The 21,031-nt window shown below is 43.7% G+C and overlaps 2 protein-coding genes across 4 annotated transcripts in view; one reads left to right on the plus strand and one right to left on the minus strand.

Annotated features, from left to right (window-relative positions):
- Positions 1-12,088, plus strand: part of LOC141648389 (F-box/FBD/LRR-repeat protein At1g13570-like) — a 16,617-nt gene extending 4,529 nt beyond the window's left edge. The window contains exons 2-5 of the mRNA XM_074457011.1: positions 8,847-8,903; positions 10,197-11,059; positions 11,141-11,299; positions 11,425-12,088. Of these exons, the coding sequence (XP_074313112.1) occupies positions 10,202-11,059; positions 11,141-11,299; positions 11,425-11,709 (1,302 nt within the window). The 5' untranslated portion in view covers positions 8,847-8,903; positions 10,197-10,201 and the 3' untranslated portion in view covers positions 11,710-12,088. The remainder of the gene's footprint in view (positions 1-8,846; positions 8,904-10,196; positions 11,060-11,140; positions 11,300-11,424) is intronic.
- Positions 12,089-12,136: 48 nt separating this feature from the next.
- Positions 12,137-18,237, minus strand: LOC141648385 (putative disease resistance protein RGA4). 3 transcript variants are annotated; one of them, XM_074456999.1, is made up of 3 exons: positions 17,987-18,237; positions 12,891-16,441; positions 12,137-12,587 (listed from the first exon to the last, which is right to left on the minus strand). In XM_074456999.1, the coding sequence occupies exon 2, from the start codon at positions 16,421-16,423 to the stop codon at positions 13,052-13,054; it is 3,372 nt and encodes a 1,123-aa protein (XP_074313100.1). In that variant the 5' UTR covers positions 16,424-16,441; positions 17,987-18,237; the 3' UTR covers positions 12,137-12,587; positions 12,891-13,051. The 3 variants fall into 3 exon arrangements, with proteins under 3 accessions (XP_074313100.1, XP_074313099.1, XP_074313098.1); XM_074456998.1 differs by having other exon boundaries at positions 17,982-18,237; XM_074456997.1 differs by lacking the exon at positions 17,987-18,237 and having other exon boundaries at positions 12,891-17,465.
- Positions 18,238-21,031: the final 2,794 nt, after the last annotated feature.

Below are 21,031 nucleotides of genomic sequence, written 5' to 3' on the forward strand. Positions count from 1 at the left end.
GGGGAGAAGCCTGCCTCAGCCGGCCCTCCAACTAAGAGGGTCCAGACTGGTACGGATCTAACTTGTGGTTCGGATTTAGCTGGTTCGTTGGACATTCCTGATGAGACTTTCTGACGTGTCAATGCATGGTGACATGGATGCTCTGTGTAAATTTTTTGTAGATCCACCGTCGGCAGTCGCCGTTCTCACTGAACGACAATTAGGGAAGCAGCCTGAGAAGGCTATTGAGAAGGCGGGTGATAGAAATGTCACCGTTGACTCCTCAGCTCAGAAGATTCCTCCCACCGAGCTTGTGGCAGAGGGTGTGAAAATATATAAGAGGCTGGCGAAGTGGACCCAACTAGCCGGCTCCCACGTCATGGAGCAGGAGAAGGCCATGGCCCAAGCTGGGCCACTGATCGCAAAGCTTAAGCTTGATCTCTCTGCTGCAAAGGGGGAAGCCGGGAAGGCTAAGTGGATCTTCTTCGCCGAGAAGCGTGTGGAGGAAGTGGGAAGGCGCTAGTGGCCGAGAGGGCCAAAGTTGAGGATGCTGATGCCGCCACTGCCAAGATGATGGAGGAGCGGGACAGGTATAAGGGCGCTTACGACGCCGTGGTTGCCAAGAGGGAAGAGTGGAATGATCTGTTCCAAAACCAGGCGGAGGCGCTCAGGGACACACAGGCTATCCTTGCTCAAAAAGAGAAGGATATTGAAATGCTTCAAAATGATCTCCTCCCTAAAATGTGCGCCCAATTCCGGGACCAGGCCGAGGAGGCGACCAGGGAGGCAATTAAGAAGCTCCTCCCCGACGGCTCCTTCCCGTGGGATAAATTTGACCACCTTTCCGGATGAGATGGGCGATCTTTGCGGAAGCGGGCTGCGGAGAAGGCGGAGGCGGCGAAGGCGGCTCAGATAGATGAGGCCAAGGCGGCCTATGATGCAAAGGTGAAGGAGGCTGAGAGGCTAAAGGCACTTGAAAATGTCGAGCCTTCTCCTGAGCCGGCCACCGAAGATGCTGCTGCTACTGATGGAGGGCAGCAACAGGCATAGGGAGACGGGCGGTCATCACCAGACTCACCCGGCATCTCGGATAGCTTTAGCTGTTCGGGGGCCAACTATTGAGCCTTTCCTCCCTGCCATCTTTTGGCGCTTCAAATGATATGCTTGTAATCTTTTGCTTTTCTTTTCCTTGTTTTGTTGTAAAAACTCTTGGTAGGTTGTGTTTAGGCTTATCCCTATGGGGACGGCCGTCGTCTGTATTCTCCTTTCAATTATTTTTAACGAAATTTGTCTTATTGGCCTTTAGCTTGGCCGGGGCTTTGATCACAATCCTTCACTTGTCTTCTTGCGTTATTAATTGAGTGCCTTCGTTTTTACCTTCGGTATGACCGAGGCAGTTTGAATGCATATCTCAACTGTGTTTAACGTCTTTAGCGTATCGACCGATGTGTCCCCGTCGCTCTCGGCTTTGGCCGAGGTAATCGGGGTTACGACTCGATAGCGTTCGTAACTGTAGGCATATTGATCGCTAGATTTGCGTCTCAACTGCACTGAGTATACGTTTCTTCTAACGTATCGGTCGTTGTGTCCCCGTCGCTCTCGGCTTTAGCCGAGGTAATCGGGGTTACGGCTCGACAGCGTTTCTTCTAGCGTATCGGTCGTTGTGTCCCCGTCGCTCTCGGCTTTAGCCGAGGTAATCGGGGTTACGGCTCGACAGCGTTTCTTCTAGCGTATCGGTCGTTGTGTCCCCGTCGCTCTCGGCTTTAGCCGAGGTAATCGGGGTTACGGCTCGACAGCGTTTCTTCTAGCGTATCGGTCGTTGTGTCCCCGTCGCTCTCGGCTTTAGCCGAGGTAATCGGGGTTACGGCTCGACAGCGTTTCTTCTAGCGTATCGGTCGTTGTGTCCCCGTCGCTCTCGGCTTTAGCCGAGGTAATCGGGGTTACGGCTCGACAGCATTTCTTCTAGCGTATCGGTCGTTGTGTCCCCGTCGCTCTCGGCTTTAGCCGAGGTAATCGGGGTTACGGCTCGACAGCGTTTCTTCTAGCGTATCGGTCGTTGTGTCCCCGTCGCTCTTGGCTTTAGCCGAGGTAATCGGGGTTACGGCTCGACAGCGTTTCTTCTAGCGTATCGGTCGTTGTGTCCCCGTCGCTCTCGGCTTTAGCCGAGGTAATCGGGGTTACGGCTCGACAGCGTTTCTTCTCTTTGGGTGACTGTCTAGTGGCAATTATGGAGGGGACAAGCACTTTGATGGAAAACTTGGGTGATTCTTCATTTGTTATGATCATGCGTTGGGGTGTCCACAATGGGTTTTGGACACCTCCGCCGCTATACAAAGTATTTTCTTAAGTTGTCGGTGTTCCAATGGCTCATCAAAGGCACACCCTCCATGTCTGTCAGCCGGTATGTACCCGGCCTCATTTCTTCAACAACTTTGTAGGGACCCTCCCAGTTGGCCGTCAGTTTACCATGAATATTTCCTTTGTTGGTGGCGGCCGACTTTCTTAGGACTAGATCTCCTACTTTTAAGTCCCTTTTGTGGACTCTTCGGTTGTAGGCTCTTCTCATCCGGTTTTGGTATACTGCCAAGTTGAGGCGTGCTGTATCTCGGCTTTCTTCGACCGGAGTCCGGGGAGGCTTTCGAGGCCTTCCTCATTTTCGCCCAGGTTAAAGGTAGCCGTTCGAATGTTGGCACCGTCGCTTCAATTGGTAGGATCGCCGGATCCGTAGACTAAGTGGAAGGGAGTGTACCCCGTTGCTTCTTTCTCCGTGGTCCGGAGGGACCACAGACGCCGGTAGTTCATCGGCCCATCTTCCCTTAAGGTCTTCCTTGTCTTCTTCAAACCGTTGAGGATCGTTTTATTGGCCGCCTCGCCGCCCGTTGCTCTGTGGGTGGCAGACGGAGGAGTATGCAAACTTGATGCCAAGCTCTTCTAACCGAGTTCATTATCGAGTCACTCCAAAACTCTCGGCCGTGGTCAAATACCATGACTTGGGGCAATCCAAAACGGGTTATAACATTTTCCCAGATTACCTTTCGACGGCCATTTGTGGTCTTCGCAGATCGCTACGGCTTCAACCCATTTGGTGAAGTAATCAACGGCGACGATCAAGAACTTCCTTCCTCCGGAGGCCGTTGGAAACGGCCCTAGCATATCCATCCCCTACTGTGCGAAAGGAAGGGGGCTAAGCACCGGTTGTAGGTCTCGGGAAGGAGCATGTATCACCGGGGCATGCATCGACGGTTCGTGCACTTCTTGGTCTTTGTTCGGAATCTTGAAGCATGGTGGGCGAAGTAGCCGGCTCGGAGAGCTTTGTGGGCTAGTGTTCTTGCCCCATGTGGTGTCCACATATGCCTTCGTGAATTTCTGTCAAGATGCTCGGCTCTGCGTCTACCGGACCGACACATTTCAAGAGTGGCCTTATTACGGACCTTCTGTACAGTTCCCCTTCGAATACCAAGTACCTGGCGGCGATCCTTTTTATCTTGGCCGAGAGATTGCGGTCATCCGGCAACTCACTTGTAAGTTTGTATTTCATTATCGGAGTCATCCACGTCGTCTCGGCTTCCACGTCGCCCACCATGCCGATGGTCTCAGTGATGCTCTTCGCATTCCTGATGTCTACCAGCACGGTTCGGCTGACGTTCTTGATGGTTGAGCTGACAAGTTTTGAGAGAGCGTCGGCCGGTTGTTCTCGGACACTGGGACACATTGGATTTGGAAAGATTTCAATTTTGCTATGTCAGCTTTTACCCTTTACAGGTATCTTACCATCCCGTCGTCCCGAGCCTCAAACTCTCCTCTGATTTGGTTAGTAACCAACAGTGAGTCTGTCTTCAACATAATGTGTTCGCTCTCGGCGTGACCCTAGCTCGAATCCGGTTATCACCGCCTCGTATTCGGATTCGTTGTTCGAGGCCGAGAAGGTAAATTTCAAGGCATACTCAAACTCGTCCCCGTTTGGGCTGATGATAAGGATGCCGGCTCCCGAGCTGTTCGTCGTGGAGGAGCCGTCGGTGTAAACCTCCCATACACCTGGGTTTGGTTCTTCTTGATATGTGCATTCGGCCAGGAAATCTGCAAGTGCTTGCCCCTTTATCGAAGGCCTTGGTTTGTACTGAATGCCGAAGCCAGAGAGTTCCACTGCCCATTTGATAAGCCTACCGGATTGTTCGAATTTCTCCAAGGCTTTCTCAAATGGCTGGTCGGTTAGGACCGTCACGGGATGTGCGTCGAAGTAGGGTTTTAACTTCCTTGCGGCAACAACGACGGCGAAGGCTGCTTTTTCAATTAGTGGGTAATTTCTCTCGGCGGGCAACAGCGTATGGCTGACAAAGTAGATTGGGTGTTGTTGTTTGTCTTCTTCCCTGATGATCACGGCACTGACCGTGGCCGAGGTAACTGCTATAAATAGGTATAGCGTCTCCCCGATCGGCACTGGACGAGTTGGGAGAGTTTGAAGATGAGCTTTCGATTGCTTGAAAGTCGTGCTCTGCATTCCTCCCCCAGTGAAGTCTTTATTCCCCTTCAACACTTTGAAGAATGGGGTGCTCTTGTCGGTTGACCGAGAGATGAAACGGGCGAGAGCCGCCATTCTCGGTCAAGCATCATAACCTCTTTTCGATTCCTTGGTTCCGGCAGGTCTAGGATTGCTCGGACTTTGTCTGGATTGGCATCGATGCCTCTGGCACTGACAAGTACACCGAGGAATTTACCTGCCCGGACACCGAAGTTGCATTTCATTGGGTTGAGCTTCATCTTGTATTTCCTTAGTGAACAAAATGTCTCGTGTAAATCGGCCAGTGCTCATTTGTCGGACTTGCTTTTCACAATAGCATCGTCGACGTAAGCCTCAATGTTTCGCCCTTTTTGACTTTGGAACACTTTGTCCACCAGTCTTGTATACGTTGCACCGGCGTTCTTCAAACCAAACGGCATCATTTTGTACATGTATGTGCCGTTAGCGGTGATGAATGCGCATTTGGGCATGTCCTCCTCAGCCATGAATACTTGGTGATACCCCGAGAAGGCGTCCAGCAGGCTTAGCATGGTGTAGCCTGCCGTGGCGTCGATTAAGCTATCTATCCGAGGCAAAGGGTAACAATCTTTGGGGCATGCTTTATTAAGATTGGTAAAATCTACGCACATTCTCCATGCCCCCGATGATTTCCTCACCATCACAACATTGGCTAACCACTCAGGATAAGTGCAAGGCATAATAAAACCTGCCGTAAGTAGTTTGTCTACCTCGGCTTTGATGGCCTCATCTTTCTCGACTGAGGAGTTTCTCATCCTTTGCTTGACAGGGCGAGCGGTGGGGAGTACGTTTAGCTTGTGAATAATTACCTCCCGGCTCACGCCTGGCATCTCCGCCGCTGAGTAGGCGAAGACGTCTTTGTTCTTTCTCAGCAGGTCCAGGAGAGCGGCCCTGAATCCTGGTTCCAGGTTGACACCGATAGTTACGGTGCGACCTGGGTCAATTTCCACCTCTTCAGTCTCGGCTCCCTCGACCATGCCGACGGAGTTATCCATGCGTTCGCCCCCCTGTTGCAAGGATGGGCTCTTCCCCTTCTCTGACTCCTTCGCCACTTTGAAGGATTGCATGTTGCACCCTCTGGCAGATACTTGGACATTGACTACCTCACCCCTCTCGTTCTTTGAGACGAGTTTATGCGCTTCCCCGGTCGAGACATACATCAATGTCGGGCCCGGATGGACATCACTGCGTCGGCCTCACTCAGAGTGACTCGGCCTATGAGGACGTTGTAGGCAGACGAACCGTCAATGACCACGAACTCAGACATAACGTTCTTGGCCGCACTTCCCTCGCCGAACATTACCGGCAACCTGATTGACCCCAGGGGTACCAGGCCGGCCCCAGAAAAGCTGTACAACGGGCTGGTGCAGGGGGTCAAGTCTTCAACCTTCAGACCGAGGCTAAGAAAGCATTCTCCGTACATAATGTTTGTGTAGGCGCCTGTGTCAATTAGGCACCTCTTCACCAAGTGGTTGGCTATGTCCGGGTGGGTTTGTAAGTGGGTCATTTGTGAGGAGCGCGACTCCATCGTAGTCCTTCTTCCCAATGGTCATATCGGGGATGTTGGAAGCGGGGGTCGCTGTGTTGGGCACAAAGTTGATGGCCTGATATAGTTCATTCAGGTGCCGTTTGTGCCCATGAGCGGACCCACCGTTCTCGTTGCCCCCGATGACAACATTGATTACTCCTACCCGTTCTAAGACGGATTTCTTATTTGACCCGCCGACATCTGTTTTTTGGCCTCCGGCAACGTATTTGCCTAGGCTCCCCTTCCGGATCAGTTCCTCAATGGCATTTTTCAGATGCCGGCAGTCGTTCGTTAAGTGGCCGGTGTGGCCGTGGTACTCGCAGTACTGGCTCGTGTCACCGTCACCCCTCGGCCTAGGGGGCCTGACCCTCGTTTTTGTTCAGGGCGAAGACCTCGGCGGCAGATACGACTAGGGGGGTGTGATCATTGTATTGCTTTCGGTAGTACGGTCCCGAACTCCCCCCGGCGCCCGTCGAGCCCTGTTTCCCGGCAGACTTGTCAGATCGTGACCTATTACTGTCACGGCGTCCTTCATCCGGGTTGTCCTCCCGGTGGCTCCTCTTCTCTGAGTGCCCAGCCTCGTTGTGGCCTACCCAGGTTTTGTGGTAATCTTCCACCTTGATGGCCTGGTCGGCCATCTTTCTAGCGGCGTCTAGGCCCAGGCCCCCGTACTTGATGAGCTCGTCTTTTAAGTCTCCCCTTGGGAGGCCTTTCATCGATCTGCCGCCTTGCTCGGGATTAATCTCCGGATCTCTTTGAACCTTCTTTGTCGAACCTCTTCACATAGCTTCGTAGAGATTCGCCCTCCTCCTGTTTGATAGTTAGGAGGTCCGACGTCTCCACGGCCCTCCTCTTGTTGCAAGAGTACTGGGCTAAGAAGGCGTCCCTTAAGTCGGCGAAACAGTATACCGAGCCGTCGGGAAGCCCCTTGTACCAATTTTGAGCCATCCCATGCAAAGTTGTTGGGAAGACTCGGCACCAGACCTCATCGGGCTGCTCCCATACCGACATGTAATGTAAGACTCGAAAGCCTCGGCGTGGTCGGTTGGATCACTATCTCCTTTGTATGTGAACGCCGGCAACTTCAGCTTAGTTGGCACGGCGGTGTCAAGGACATAAGCACTGAGGGGCTGTCTGACCACGTGTCGAATGACACGCGGCGATCGGCTCCTCGCATTCCTGGTCCGGCTCCTCTCCTCGTAGCGAGAAGGACTCCTTCTCCGACTCGGGCTTCTTCTCCGACTCTGCTGAGTCGGACTTCTCTGGCTCCTCCGGGGTGTGCCTCGTTTGTGCCGCTTATTTGTCCTCTCACGAGTGCGAGAAGGACTTAGGTCTACCACGACCACTTTGGGTTCCTCCGGCGTCTTGGCAGGGTCGGCTTCTCCCAGCGCTCCGTTCAAATTTCTCGGAGTCACGTTTTGGGCTCTGGTCTCCTGGACGGTTTCCGCCGCTCTTGTCGGCGTGACAGTGTGAGCTGGCGTACTCCCAATTAGGTCCAGGAGCGTCTTGATTTCTTTGCATCAACCACGTGTCCCATGATGGTGACATGGTCGGCGGGCAGCGGCGTATCTGGTATATTTGGCATCCCGAATTCCGGTTGGACTACTCCGCCGGTGGAGGGCTGCACGACTCCAGAATTGTGGAAGGTATCATCCTGGTAGAGTGCGGTTTCGTCGGTCACGACTACCTTCTGTTGTTTCGACATCTTCTTAGCTTTTTGGGTGGGTTTTTGTGTTGTTTTTTTTTTGTTTGGGAATGAATGTGACTAGCTTCTAGTGTCCTTCCCACAGACGGCGCCAATTGTTCCGGGTATAATTCCAGAGCAGGTATTGTTACCACCCGTGGCTTGTAGAATGATGTCCTTGCTTGAATCCTCATTGCGGTCTCCTGAAACGATGAACAAACTGAGGGCTCGGCTTTGGCCGAGCGTACTCACTCCGACGCTCAAGTCAGTAAACTTAGAGAGGTAAGTTGTTGTTACTTGGCTAAATGTATATATTGTAGAGAGATAAGGAAGATATTACCAGATGAATAGTGGTTATTAGGTTAAATTGTGGATCCTTTCCTCAATGAGGGTTGAGGAGTATTTATAGACTTTCACCTTTTGTCACGTAGTGGCCAAGTGGCTAGCAGGTGGAAAGACCGTTCTACCCTCGGCCGATGGACCTATGGCAGGCCGGCCGAGGGTCCTTGGATATGAGTACGCGGATATGTGCCCCCGGTACTGCTAGTTGATTGTAGCCGAGACCAGTGACAGCCGATGGGTTGCATCGGCTAGACTGTCTAAATCGTTGACTTTGCTGTGGATATCTTTGACCTTGCTCAATATGTTGACTTGGTCAGCGGTGCAGAATATGCCCCATCATATACAATGATTACTCCTAACGTTCAAATAGAATATAATTACTAAAAATTAATCAAATAAGTTAAAATAATGATACATTTACAAAATATCAAATTTTATATCGGTTACAAACATATTTAGACCTGACTTATCTTCATCACAAAACTATGAATAATATTTTTTAGTTATTTGTATGTTTTACATAATTACATATAATTGCTAATTGTGAGTTTTTTATAGCAAACCCGTGAATTTTCACGGATTTAAACCTAGTTAAATAAATAATGCGACAAAGAGTAGATAATTTTTAAAAATAAAGAAATACAGTGTATTAGAATTCGGAAAAATTTAGGGTACATCGTAGAAAATCCCTTTTAATATGCGAAAATCAATTCAAAAGCCACTTCTCTTTAATATGTACGGCTGACCCTTTCTCTCATTGATCGCTTCCGATTCAGGTCCCTGCTGAACGACTGTATCTCTCTAGTTTTTTAAAGGAATAAAGGGCGACTTTGGTAATTTACTAAGATTATTTCTCAATCAATTTAATCTTTTATTTAATTTTACTTTTTTCTTAACTCTGATTGCATTCTGAATTTCTGTGATTGTGTTATTGTTTAATAGGTCATGTTCGGTTGGTTTTGTGTAAGACCGTATGCAAACAATATATGCGTAGTTGTACTAGTTATTAATACTTCCTCTATTTTATTCAATTCCATACATTTGCCTTCTTATTAATAAAGGTACGTAAATTGCATGGAACGAAGCCGTTGTAACTTGTAACTTGTAAGCATACGTGGTTACATTTGAGTTTTTGTGTGTCGTGCTATTGCTTTGTCACTTCATTAGTGAAGTCTGATCTCAGATTAGGTCTTGGTCTTCTAGACTTAATTTTGGAATTTTGGTTCAACTCATATTATATAGGTTAGGTTAAATTTAGCTTAGTTTGAATTCTATCGGTTTAGATTATTCTTGTACTTTACTTCAATTCAGTTCAAGTGCAATAAATAAATTAAGTTAAATTCAATTTGGTTCAGGTCGTATAGGTTTAAGTTCAATTCAGTTAAGGTGATTGCTATTCAAAAGAACGAGGCCTTAATCGATCTTAAAACATACTCCGTATAAGTATAACTAAATTCTAGTGATTAAAACATACTTCGTATAAGTATAACTAAATTCTAGTGAACTAAGTGAAGGATGGAAGAATCATGGATCCTTTTGGATTGGGAGGATATTGGTGTTACTGTAACGAGTAAGAATTGCACCGGTGGATCTAGGGGGCTAGTTGGGACTTGGGGAACTTACCACCGCTAGAAGATAAAAAAATTGAAAGTTTTAGTTAATTTTTGTTTTTTTTTTTTTAATTTACGTTATCTCATTACTCTAAGGTTCTTTTGGTTCTAAGTTGTTGTTGTTGTTGTTGTTGTTGGCGCAACGTTCTTTTGGTTCTAAGAGCAAGTTCAATGGTAAGCTAGTTGCAACTAGCTTACCATTGTCATATCACATTTTAAGCTAATTTATTTTTAGGCTATTAATTCATTTCAATGGTTTAGCTTACATTTTAACTAGCTTGACCCAAATTTTAATAAATCAAACTAATTTCTATTAGTTGTATTTTAGTGGTAGGGCCATTTAAGCTACTAGCTTAATGAAGCTAGTTGCTTGGTTTAAGCTATTCTATATAAAGTTGTTCAATGGTTTAGCCACTAGCTTACAAGTTTAAGAAATTGCAAGCAAGTCCCTAAGGTAAACCATTGGACTTGCTCTAAATCATTTTCAGGTTAAACTGATGTCTTCCAATTTTTCAGCTCAAATGGCTTCTTCTGAGTCTCTTGAAACAAGCAATGATTTGATCAGCACCATGCCTGCAATTGTGATTGATAAGATCCTAAAACACTTGCCGCTTACCATAGCGGCAAAAACTAGTATACTCTCAAGATCGTGGAGGCGCATTTGGCTATCCTGTCCGTATCTCGCATTTGATAGAGCTTTCTGGAGAGGGTTACCCATAGCAGATACAAAGACTGATTGGCAAAAAGGAAGTCGCATAATCAGCAACATTCTCTTACATCACAATGGACGTATACATAGTATTTATCTCGTGCTCAAGCATGATAATGCTGATCTACTAGTTGATAAAAACGCGTCTCTAAGCCAATGGCTTACGTTACTTGCAAAAACCTGTCCGAGAAAGATTGCTCTGATTAATTGGGCTGGGAAATGGTCTAATCTTGTGATCATGCCTTCTTACATTTTCCACTGTACTGAGTTGGTGAAGCTTACGCTTAAGTCCTTTGTTTTAAGTACCCCTCCGTTTGACTTTAACGGCTTTCCTCATCTAAAGCACCTTGAGCTGTTCTGCCTTAAATTTAACAATGGCATTGACATCCTTTGGAATATCATTGCAAAGTGTCCCTGTCTCGTATTATTGAGGCTTGAGAAATGTCTCGGCATGGATATTCTTGATATTGATGCTCCGAGCCTTGAAAAGTTGATTATCAGAGGTGAATTTGTCTCTCTTTGTCTCAAGGAGGCCCCTCGTCTTACTGATGTGACACTATGTTCAACTAAATCAAAGATGACTGGCATAGAACCAGTTGTAGCCACCATCAACAGTCTTGCTAGTTCATATAATTTGCAGAGCCTTGAGATTGACGGTAACTTGTCTAAGGTAAATGTCGTAGTTAATCAGCTAATTTTCACTCGTAGAAAACGCTAATTCAACTAATCACCTTACTGCTTGCTCTGCAAGTTCTTGGCTGCAGGCGGGATATTCAAATCGCTTCCTGTAACATTTAACCGTCTAGATAGATTATGTCTAGCAAATCTGGAGTTAAGTGATTCTGATGTATTTCGCTTCAGTCTTGGCATGGTTCAAAGCTGCCCTGTCATCCAGGATCTTGAAATTTCGGTGAGTAACATCTATTAACCAACTTGTAATTAACCTAGGTCACAGTAGCCATGTTTTCACCATTCGTCATTCACGTGTCATAGTCGAAAATCTCAAGTGGCAACCTATTGACTCCTTGTGTGCAGATTATCTCACTCAGCAATAATGCTGTTGAGAACAGTTATGTCCACCAAAATAAACACTATGACTATGAGTTACGAAAGCTTCAGAAGGTGAAAATTACGGGTATTACAGGATCAAGTGCGGAGCTAAAGTTTATCGAGCATGTTCTTGCCAAGTCAGTGGTGCTCGAGATGATGTTCTTCAAGTGTGAAAAAACGGATGCTGTTTCCGAGCTTAAGGTATTAAAACAGCTGATTAGGTTCCCGAGAGCATCAACAAAGGCACAATTTGTTTATTTGGAGGAATAAAGATCTAAATCGTCGAATGGCATGGATGGTTACAGTCTCACAAGTGCTCTGTTTTTGATGTCTCGGCAATTTCATTGCATCAACGAGTATAATTGTTCGTGCAATTGGTCACTCTCAATGCAGGAATATCCGTCTTAAGCTAGCTCAAATTTTAATGTTTAAAATCTGATAGGATTTCATACAAATCGAAATCCAAATCCAAATGATGCTATCAGCACAAACAATGAATTTAGCAAAAATTCGTATTTGAAAATGAAATCTTCATCCAAACAGAGTTATTCTATTTTCTAATTTCCAACATTTTGCAAGGGTCAGCCAAACGACCAATCATCCAACGCCAGAGTTCGAAACAACGAAATAATCATCAAAGCATGGAAAACTTGCAAAAAAAAAAAAAAAAAAAAAAAAAAAAAAAAAAAAAAACTCGTTATAATGCCAATAACTGGCTATGCAAGGTCAACATTCGAAACAACAAATTGCTTGAAATGATGAAATAACAGAGTATATCGTTTAGCAGTAGATAGAGCATTGCTCACCATTGCTAAGATATTAAGATGGACTATCTTCGTAAAATGACAGGGTCAACCATCTGTATTTCAACAGAATCCGAAAGCAATGACTATTCCTTATTGATGTGGTGCTCTTTAAAGAGGTAAACGGCTCGTCAACCATAGACTGGAGACAAACTATATCTAGCAAATTATTCACTAACGAAGACAAACTATATAAACCGTGCATTGCATTCGGGCTAAACACAGAACGATTTTATCTTTGAAAGCCTTAAGGTTCTTCAAACTGCTCAGAAGTCAGAATGCCCCAGTATTGATGATGGAAGCACGAATTCTCTCTCTTTCATGTATTCTGCTTCATTTCAGGAACTGCAGCAAGTAAAACAAAGTGACAGTTAGAATGCAACAGCTCTACTACTGCATATGTATGAGCTTACAGGCATGCACTCATGCAGTTGTTAAACACTTATTTAGAATGCAACAGCAAGTCAAATATACGATGAGATACTAAAGAAACATGCAGTTGTTAGCACTTATTTTACTTGGACTCGCGTACAGCAGTACAGGCATCAGCCATCAGGTACATAAATTTGCAGAGACAGGTACATAAATTTACAGACAAAAGTATCCTCAACTACATGAGTCGTAATAAATCATTTCTAGGAAGTTTACCTCCCATGATGCTATGGAATGAAGCCACTGTGATTAGTAAATTTGCAGAGACGGGTACGCTTCCATCAGAGTATACATCATCAATAACGACCTCATTGCTATCTCGGCAACCTTGGCATCGAGTGTACCCATGGCGAATATCGATCCAATGTTTACTTTCTTTAACCTAAAAATTTCATCCAGGTTAACTGAGGGATGTGTTGAATATTGGCCAACTCCTTGCTGTTTGGACCTAGACATGCTTCCTGTAGGTCGTCACGGTTTCCGATAGCAAGTTTCTGAAGGGAAGTGATGTTTTTGATTGGACCTAGTGATTTGAGGCTGGTGCAATAATCGATTGTGAGGGAATGAAGTAATGGTAAGCTGCTTATCCATTCCGGTAGACTTTTCAGCGAGTTACAAGATATAATCGAGAGGCTTTCGAGGGCGGTTAAGTGCTTCATCCCACTGGGTAGCATATGCAGAGTGTCGAGACACTCCAACTTGAGGGAACGGAGATTGTAGCGTAGGGATCTCCAAGGTATGTAATCATCGAATTCCTGGTCCACTAAAGGTATATCATTTAGTGATAGCGATTCCAACGCAGTGAGGTGTTCCAACACTCCTGAAACATTCGTCAGCTTTCTGCAGCTTATAATCTCAAGTTTCCGTAAAGAAGAAGAGCTCTTTAATACCTCCTTAATTTCCAATAACCTCTCCAATTCCTGATCTTTTACTATCACGATACCAATACCGGTAAGACGTCTAGGATGCAGACTAGTGAGATAACCCACACTGTCTACCTCCACATTTAGTTTGAGATCTAAGTTTGCAGGTCCTTCAGCCGGTAATATCCGCAACGCCTCGTTGTTCCATTTCACCTCTAGGGATTCTAGGCTCGAACAAGGAGGAAAAGATGTCAACTCAGGGCATGCGTAGATGCTTAATGTTGAGAGACGAGGAAATGGTGGTTGCCAACGCGGCATCGACGTGGCGCTGCTGCTATCACCTTCACCAATCTCTTTCCACCATCCTTTCAGCCTTTTCAAACTGCAAATATGGAGATACTCAAGGGATGGGAAAAATGGCAAATCCTTTGATCTAGAATCACCATGACCAATTGCATTGGTCTCCATGTACTCCAAATCATTCAACATCCAAAGAGACAAGGATTTGAGATGCTTTAAATTGCTCAACAATGGGATTCCATCCAACCTCTCACAACACTGAAGCTCAATCTTGACAAGATTAGGAAGAATAATCGCCCAGTCATCATGTGCTCTTCCCCACCTTGGAATTTCAGTACCATTATAATTATCCAAGGACAACTCCATGAGATTTCTATTTGGCTGCAGCCTTTCAATCAGAGCCTCATAATTGGATTCACCAGCTTCTTCATTAAAAGATATTGATATTGCCTTCAGATTCTTAATGTGCTCCAAATAACCGCCTTCCCATTTATTTTCCTTCTCACTTACAAAATTTCCATCGAATGTGATTCTAAGCTGACCCCTTAAGTTGACAAGAAATTTTAAATCTTTCAACTGTCCTCCAAATTGCTTGCTAATTGAACTGACTTCACCAACTTTAAAGTCGGTTAGGTCATGCAGATTATTAGTCAACTGGTTAATGCCCAAAGGCATGCAAGTCAACTCTAGACACCTATTTATATTCAAGAGTCTAAGATTTACCAATTTGCAAAAATCTTTTGGCCACTCTTGAAAACTCGAACAGCCTTGCAAAATCAAACTCTCTAAATTATATAATTTTGTAATTGAATTTGGGAGTTTCTTGAGACAAAAATTTCTAGAGATATCTAAATATCTTAAGTGTAGCAATTGTCCAATTGGCTCCAACGAATTTTGCGAAACCAACAAAGGTAAGCGTAACGTTCTAAGACAACGCCAATTAGATACTAGATTTTTCATGTGCACAGCTAAGTGTCCTGTATCTGTATTCACATAGCATGTGCGAATATTTCTTTCAGGGAATGAGCTTTTTGTCCATTCATTCCCATCAAAAGATAAATGGCGAATTTTTTGGCCTAACTTGTTTGGCAACCTATTTGCTACAATAATCTCGTCTCCCGCAACTTCTTGAGCAAGATCGTGCAATAAATCGTGCATTTTGAATGATACAATGTCACCTAAGTTATCTCTTTTCACGTCTTGGAAAAAACATCGTGATAGTAAGATTGAAAAGTAGTCCTCACTATCACCAATGTAACCTTGCGCCATCCAAAGACTAATAAGTTCTCGTTTGTTCATTTCAAAATGCTTCGAGAATAAAGCACAATACCTAAAACAATTTTTCACAGAAGGTTCAAGATTGTTGTAACTGAGCTTCAAGATAGACATAATTGGATTCTTGGTACTTCCAATAATATGAGGTAGTCGGTCTTTTTCGAATGATTCCCATCTATGTGTTTGATCGTATAAAAGACTTCCTAGAACTTTTATAGCAAGGGGAACATTGGAGCATTTTTTAACAATCTTTTTGCCAATTGTAATCAATTCAGGGTCTTTTGCTTCATCCGACTCCCGTTTGAATGCCGTCAGCATAAACAAACGCCACGAATTCTCATCAGACAAACCTTTCAACATATACTTTTTAGAGCAAGCAGCTCTTCCTAATACCACTTCAGCAGTCTTTTCCGAACGGGTAGTAATGACAACTCTGCTTCCTCTACCACCAATTGTCAAGTATCTACTTAGCTTACTCCACTCATGAGGATCTTCCGTCCATACATCGTCTAATATAAGCAAGTACATCTTAGTGTCTAGTTCTTCCTGAAATTTGTTATACATGGACTCCATTGTGGAGACATCACTTGGCTTTTTTTTTGTTGATGACTCTATAATATTACCTAATATCGCTTTCACATCTAATCCTTTTCCATTTTGGTCGGAGACACATGTCCATAACTTCTTCTCAAACCTAGTTCCGACCCTATCATGATTATACACAAGTTGAGCAAGAGCGGTTTTCCCCAATCCTCCAATTCCCACAACAACAACAAATCCAACATTTTCCTCAACATTAGGATCAAGCAACATGTCTACAACAAACTTCACATCATCCTCTCTTCCAATTATATTCTCATGGGTAGCATTTAAAAAAGAACTAGTGTCCTCGTTCCTATTCAAACTAGCATGAGTGTCAACCTTAAACTCATATTTACTAGCCCGAGGATCAACCTTAAAGTCATATCTAGCATGATCCTTAGCTATAGCATCCAACTTTTTCTGGATGCTCTTAACCTCATGAGAAGTATTATAACTAACAAGAATATGATTCTTAGAAGAAAAGAAACGACTCACCTTATCTAAGACCTTCTTCGAGAACGTAGCATCAGCGTTGAGTTCTTTTCGCTTAGCAATAGTGATAACCTCGTCAAAGAGATCATCAGCGTCATAAAGAACTTCATTCAGCTCATCAACCCAGCGCTGTTCTCCATGGGAGAGCTCGGGTTTGGCTTCCACATCGAGGAGCATGTCCTTGATGAAAGAGACAGATTTGTTAAGTTTTCCGAGATTGGATTCCCAGTCTTTCATGTCTTTGAGGACAGGAGACTGCAAGAGTTTAAAGACCTTGTCAGCAATGGTGATCAATGTTCCCAATTCAGCCATAGTTTTGTGAAATAAGCAGTGATAAAAGGGATGAAGATGTATGTTTTGAGTGATGACTAAAGCAACTTCACAAATGGTGATGTTTATAATACAAGGCTTAAGAGGTGCAGCAGCTTCCTAGTAGGTGTCATTGATGTGCGAAAACATAAACATCTGTACTGATGTCATTATCAGCTTGTGAACAAGTGGACTTTTGAGGCTCAAATTTTGTGGTGGAAAATTCTGAAGGCGACTACATTAGACTAAGTTTATCCACAGACCGAATATGAGTCTTAACAACAGTAAAAAGGACTCACTTTACCATTAAGACTTAACTCAGACTCTCTTATTTATTCCACTTTATCCCTCAAACCTATCAAAAATCTCAACAACAGTAAAAAGGCACCCACTTTTACACAAACAAAACACTATTTACGGGTCTTAAAGTGAGTCTTGGAAATCCAAGACCCATTCTAAGACTTTGCTACAATAAAGTTGCTTTTTCTTTACGTTTTGGCTGGTACTGTTGCTCATACCCATTCCCCCGTTAATCTTAGTCTTAGTGAAATAACCACTCAATAAGCACTTCAGCAGCAGGTTGGAAGTTGCCCAAAACATTATAACAAGGCAAATGACAGATTCACTTTTATTTTGCAAGATGGTAAAACATTTTACACTACATTAGTGAAGTGCAATTTATTATTTAACAATACATTAAGTATCTAATTAATTAGACTTAGCGACCTTCTCAACCAAACACCCTCGCAACAACATTGACAACATAATTTCAATGCCTCAAAGGCTCCAATAGAGAGATATTGCTATCAAATAAACTAAGAGACTAGAGATTGTATTATTGTAATTGTCAAACAAGCAACTACAACAAAAACGTAATTCTCTAATGATAATTAGATGAGACGCTACACAAGGCATACAAATGCACCCTCCCGAACAACACAAGTTCTTCCCATTTAAACCAATCCCCACTCCCATGGATAGACACCGAGTCAAATTTAGCAATATAATCATAAACCAAAAATTTCTAAATATAGCAATACAATCATGATTAAGAAGACTCAAAGTCAAGTCCCCACTCCTATGGATAGACCTAACTAGCGAATTAGACGATTCTAATCAACCCAAATAAACCCCTACTAATTACACTCAACTCCCATTGATAGTATAATTAGTTTTAAAGGTTTATCCAAGTTAATCTCACAAGTCTAACCCAAGAGAACAACCAATCATATCCAAATAATCAAAAGAGAAGTCGAATACCACATTCAAATCAAGCTTGTTCTTCCTCTAACAATAATACAAACCCTAGACAAATAACTACTCACAAAACATGGTTATAATAACATAAAATATACTAACCACTACTCTAATCACAACATTAAACATGATAAGAGTATAAAGATTGAAACTTAAACTAAATAATTGCATAAATAAAGTAGAATAAAGACTTAAAATAAAATAAAATAAAAGGGAGAGAAGAAATTACCCAACTTGTATTAAAAAGAGGAAATGAAATGAGAAATCTTCATACTAATCTTGTAAATTAAGATGCTAAATTAAATTTAGACTAAGAATGATGAACAAAAGATGAACAAACCCTATAACTAATCACAATTGCTACCCTCTCAGTCTCTCAATCGTTTTGTGCTCTCTGTTTTTTGTCCAAAAGAAAGGAGCAAATGACTCAAAAAATTGAAGCTTCTGCCTTCCGTCTATTTGTTCAAGGACCAAATGACTCAAAAAATTGGGATTGTGGGCTTGTTTCATTACTTTGTTACTAATAATGCCCACTATCATCTGTGACCCGACTTGCTCCATTTAACTTGCTTTCACTCGACCCACTTAGTGTACTCGGTTTTCGCTCCTTTTGGTACCTATAAAATAAACGTCCATTAACAGTACCATAATCCCGAAAAATAATATAGATCGACACAAATTAACATAAAACCAATAATATTCTATTTTATTCCAAAATGGGTGAATTGGTCGCAAGTCGGGTGACTAATTTGACTAAATAAGAGATGAAATATGGAATAAAAATGAGTAAAATATAGTGTTATCAGGCTCCTTCCTAAAATGTCTCATATACTATTATAGTTGGTGACACTAATAAAGATGATCTTTCATCTTTACACTACTAATGTGGGATATGAATTGCACCCTAAGACTACGTTTATACGTAGAGCTAAGTCACGGTAGGTCTTGAATAAGGACAAAAATTAAATAAGAAAATAAACTTAAAACAAAATGAAAATTAAGCCCAAGTTCCACAAATGGCGGTCTAGGCGTTCTGATTCAGACCATTTGGAACGCTAGTAGGAACATCAAACTTTACTGCTATCCTCTGCCATGCACACTCCGCATGGAACTTTTATATCTATAAAATCTTATTAAAAGGCTAGCCTCAAAAGGCCACGCAGACAATGCCACGTAGGATAAGGAAAAGCCACGTATGCATTTGCAATGCCACATCTTAATCCGCATGTCACTCTAATCTATAAAATTTTATTAAAAGGTTACTTGAAACACGTATTAAATGTCACGTAGACATCGACTAAAAGCACCTAGAATTATAAATGTCACGTAGACATCGACTAAAAGTCACCTAGCAATAAATTATTTTTTTAATCCACTCTTTTTTCCTTCTTTAAAAAAAAAACAAAATTGGATTAGTAATCTCCTGTTCTTTTACTCCACCCACATATGAATCAACTACATATATAATTTTCAAAATATCATCTTCCCCAATTTTTTTTGCCAAAATGCCTTTAGATTGTCGATGTCCGCGTTGAAATATATTTCTATCTATACAATATAGTTAAATGACTAGCTAAATCATCTATAAAATACCATTAAAAGACTAACCTGATTAGTATTTAATTGTCATGTGACAACTCTCAAAAACCTCCTAATATGCTATAATATTTCATATCTAATTAAGTTCTAATAATAATAATAATAATAATAATTGGTACTTAGATGATGGCACCATCGTGGGTGATACTTTGGAGGTGGGGAAGGTCTTGGATTTGATTATGGTGGACGACCCTCTTTTTGGGTTGCATCTTAATGTTTCCAAGACGGAGGTCTTTTGGCCTGTTGAGGATCCTCGGAGTCGCCTTCCTGGGGTTTTCCCCCCTTCTATTTCTCGGCCATCACGTGGTGTTACTGTTTTGGGCGGACCTGTCAGTGCTTGTTCTGATTTTAGCAGTGCGGTTGTGGCGACGAGAGTAACCAAGACCATTGAGCTAATGGATTTGGTTGCGAGGATTGAGGACCCGCAATGTGAGTTGCTTCTTCTTCGAGCTTGTACTAGTATTTCCAAGCTTTACTTCTCACTTCGTACTTGCTCCCCTACTGTTTTTGGGTCTGTCCATCTTCCTTTTGATGCCGCTCAACGTTCTAGCTTGGAACGTATTGTCACCGCGTCCGGGCCGGGTTTTGGGGATTGGCAGTGGCGCCTTGCTACTTTCCCTTTTCAGCTTGGTGGTCTTGGTGTGTATGCGGCGGGAGATGTTTTATTGTATGCCTTTATTGCGTCCCGCTTGCAGTCTGCTGGTTTGCAGGCTAAGCTCCTCGGCCCTTCTGGTATTGTAGCTGCTGGCCCTGCTTTTGATGATGTCGCGCGGTGTTTCTTTGTGACTACGAGGATGCGGTGTTTTAGGTAACCCTTGTGAAATTCTTTGCCCCCAAACTTATGAAGAAATTGGCAGATATTTATTTCGCGACGGTTGCTGCTGCCTCAGAGTCTGTTTTCTCTTTGACGCCACGCCAGATTGCTTTATGGCAGTCTCAGCGGGGTTCTCACTCCTCTGATTGGTTGCGTGCGGTTCCTATTTCAGGGTTGGGTCAGACTATGAACGGGAGGACTTACCGTTGTGTCTTTGGGATATCGTCAGGTGTTCCGTTATTCACGGTATCTAGGCCCTGTCCCCGGCTTGCTCTCGGGTTTTTTCTTTGAGGATGTTTTTGGGGACCACGCTGTTTCTTGTCTTGATGTCGTGGGCGTTAAACATCGGCATAACCTTGTCCAGGGACACTCTTTTCGACATCCGCTATCGATCCGTATTCTGCGGGAAAGGAGGTTGATATCGGTTTGGTTGATGGACATGGTGGCTCTCTTCGTCCTGCGGATTTATTGCTTTATTCTTGGGATAGGGGGCGTGATGTGTGCGTTGACTTGAAAGGTTCTTCTCCTTTGACTCAGACTGGGATGGTGGATTTTGTGCCTGGTTGGGTTGTCGCTGATGCTGCTCAGCGGAAGTGTGCTAAGTATGGGGATTTGTGCGCGGTGGCGGGTTACGGTTTCCTTCCTTTCTCTTTCTCTTCACTAGGGAGGCGGGTTCGGATCTTTGTGGCCTGCTCAGCGGATCAGAAATTCTCGGTATCTCTGGATGCGGGGGCTCGGGTGGCCGCTTACATTTTTACTAGACTTAGCTTTTCTTTTGCTAAGAGTGTGGGAGCCCAGATTGTATCTCGGCTCCCCACCAATTTCATGTAAACTTTTACTTTTATTTTAATGAAAGTTGCGCGCAT

Source organism: Silene latifolia, chromosome 3 (assembly GCF_048544455.1).
Source record: "Silene latifolia isolate original U9 population chromosome 3, ASM4854445v1, whole genome shotgun sequence".
Classification (NCBI taxonomy): Eukaryota; Viridiplantae; Streptophyta; class Magnoliopsida; order Caryophyllales; family Caryophyllaceae; genus Silene; species Silene latifolia.

Bases quoted from the DNA above. Each gene is read 5' to 3' on its own strand.
- LOC141648385 (XM_074456997.1), bottom strand. From the start codon at position 16,498: ATGGCTGAATTGGGAACATTGATCACCATTGCTGACAAGGTCTTTAAA.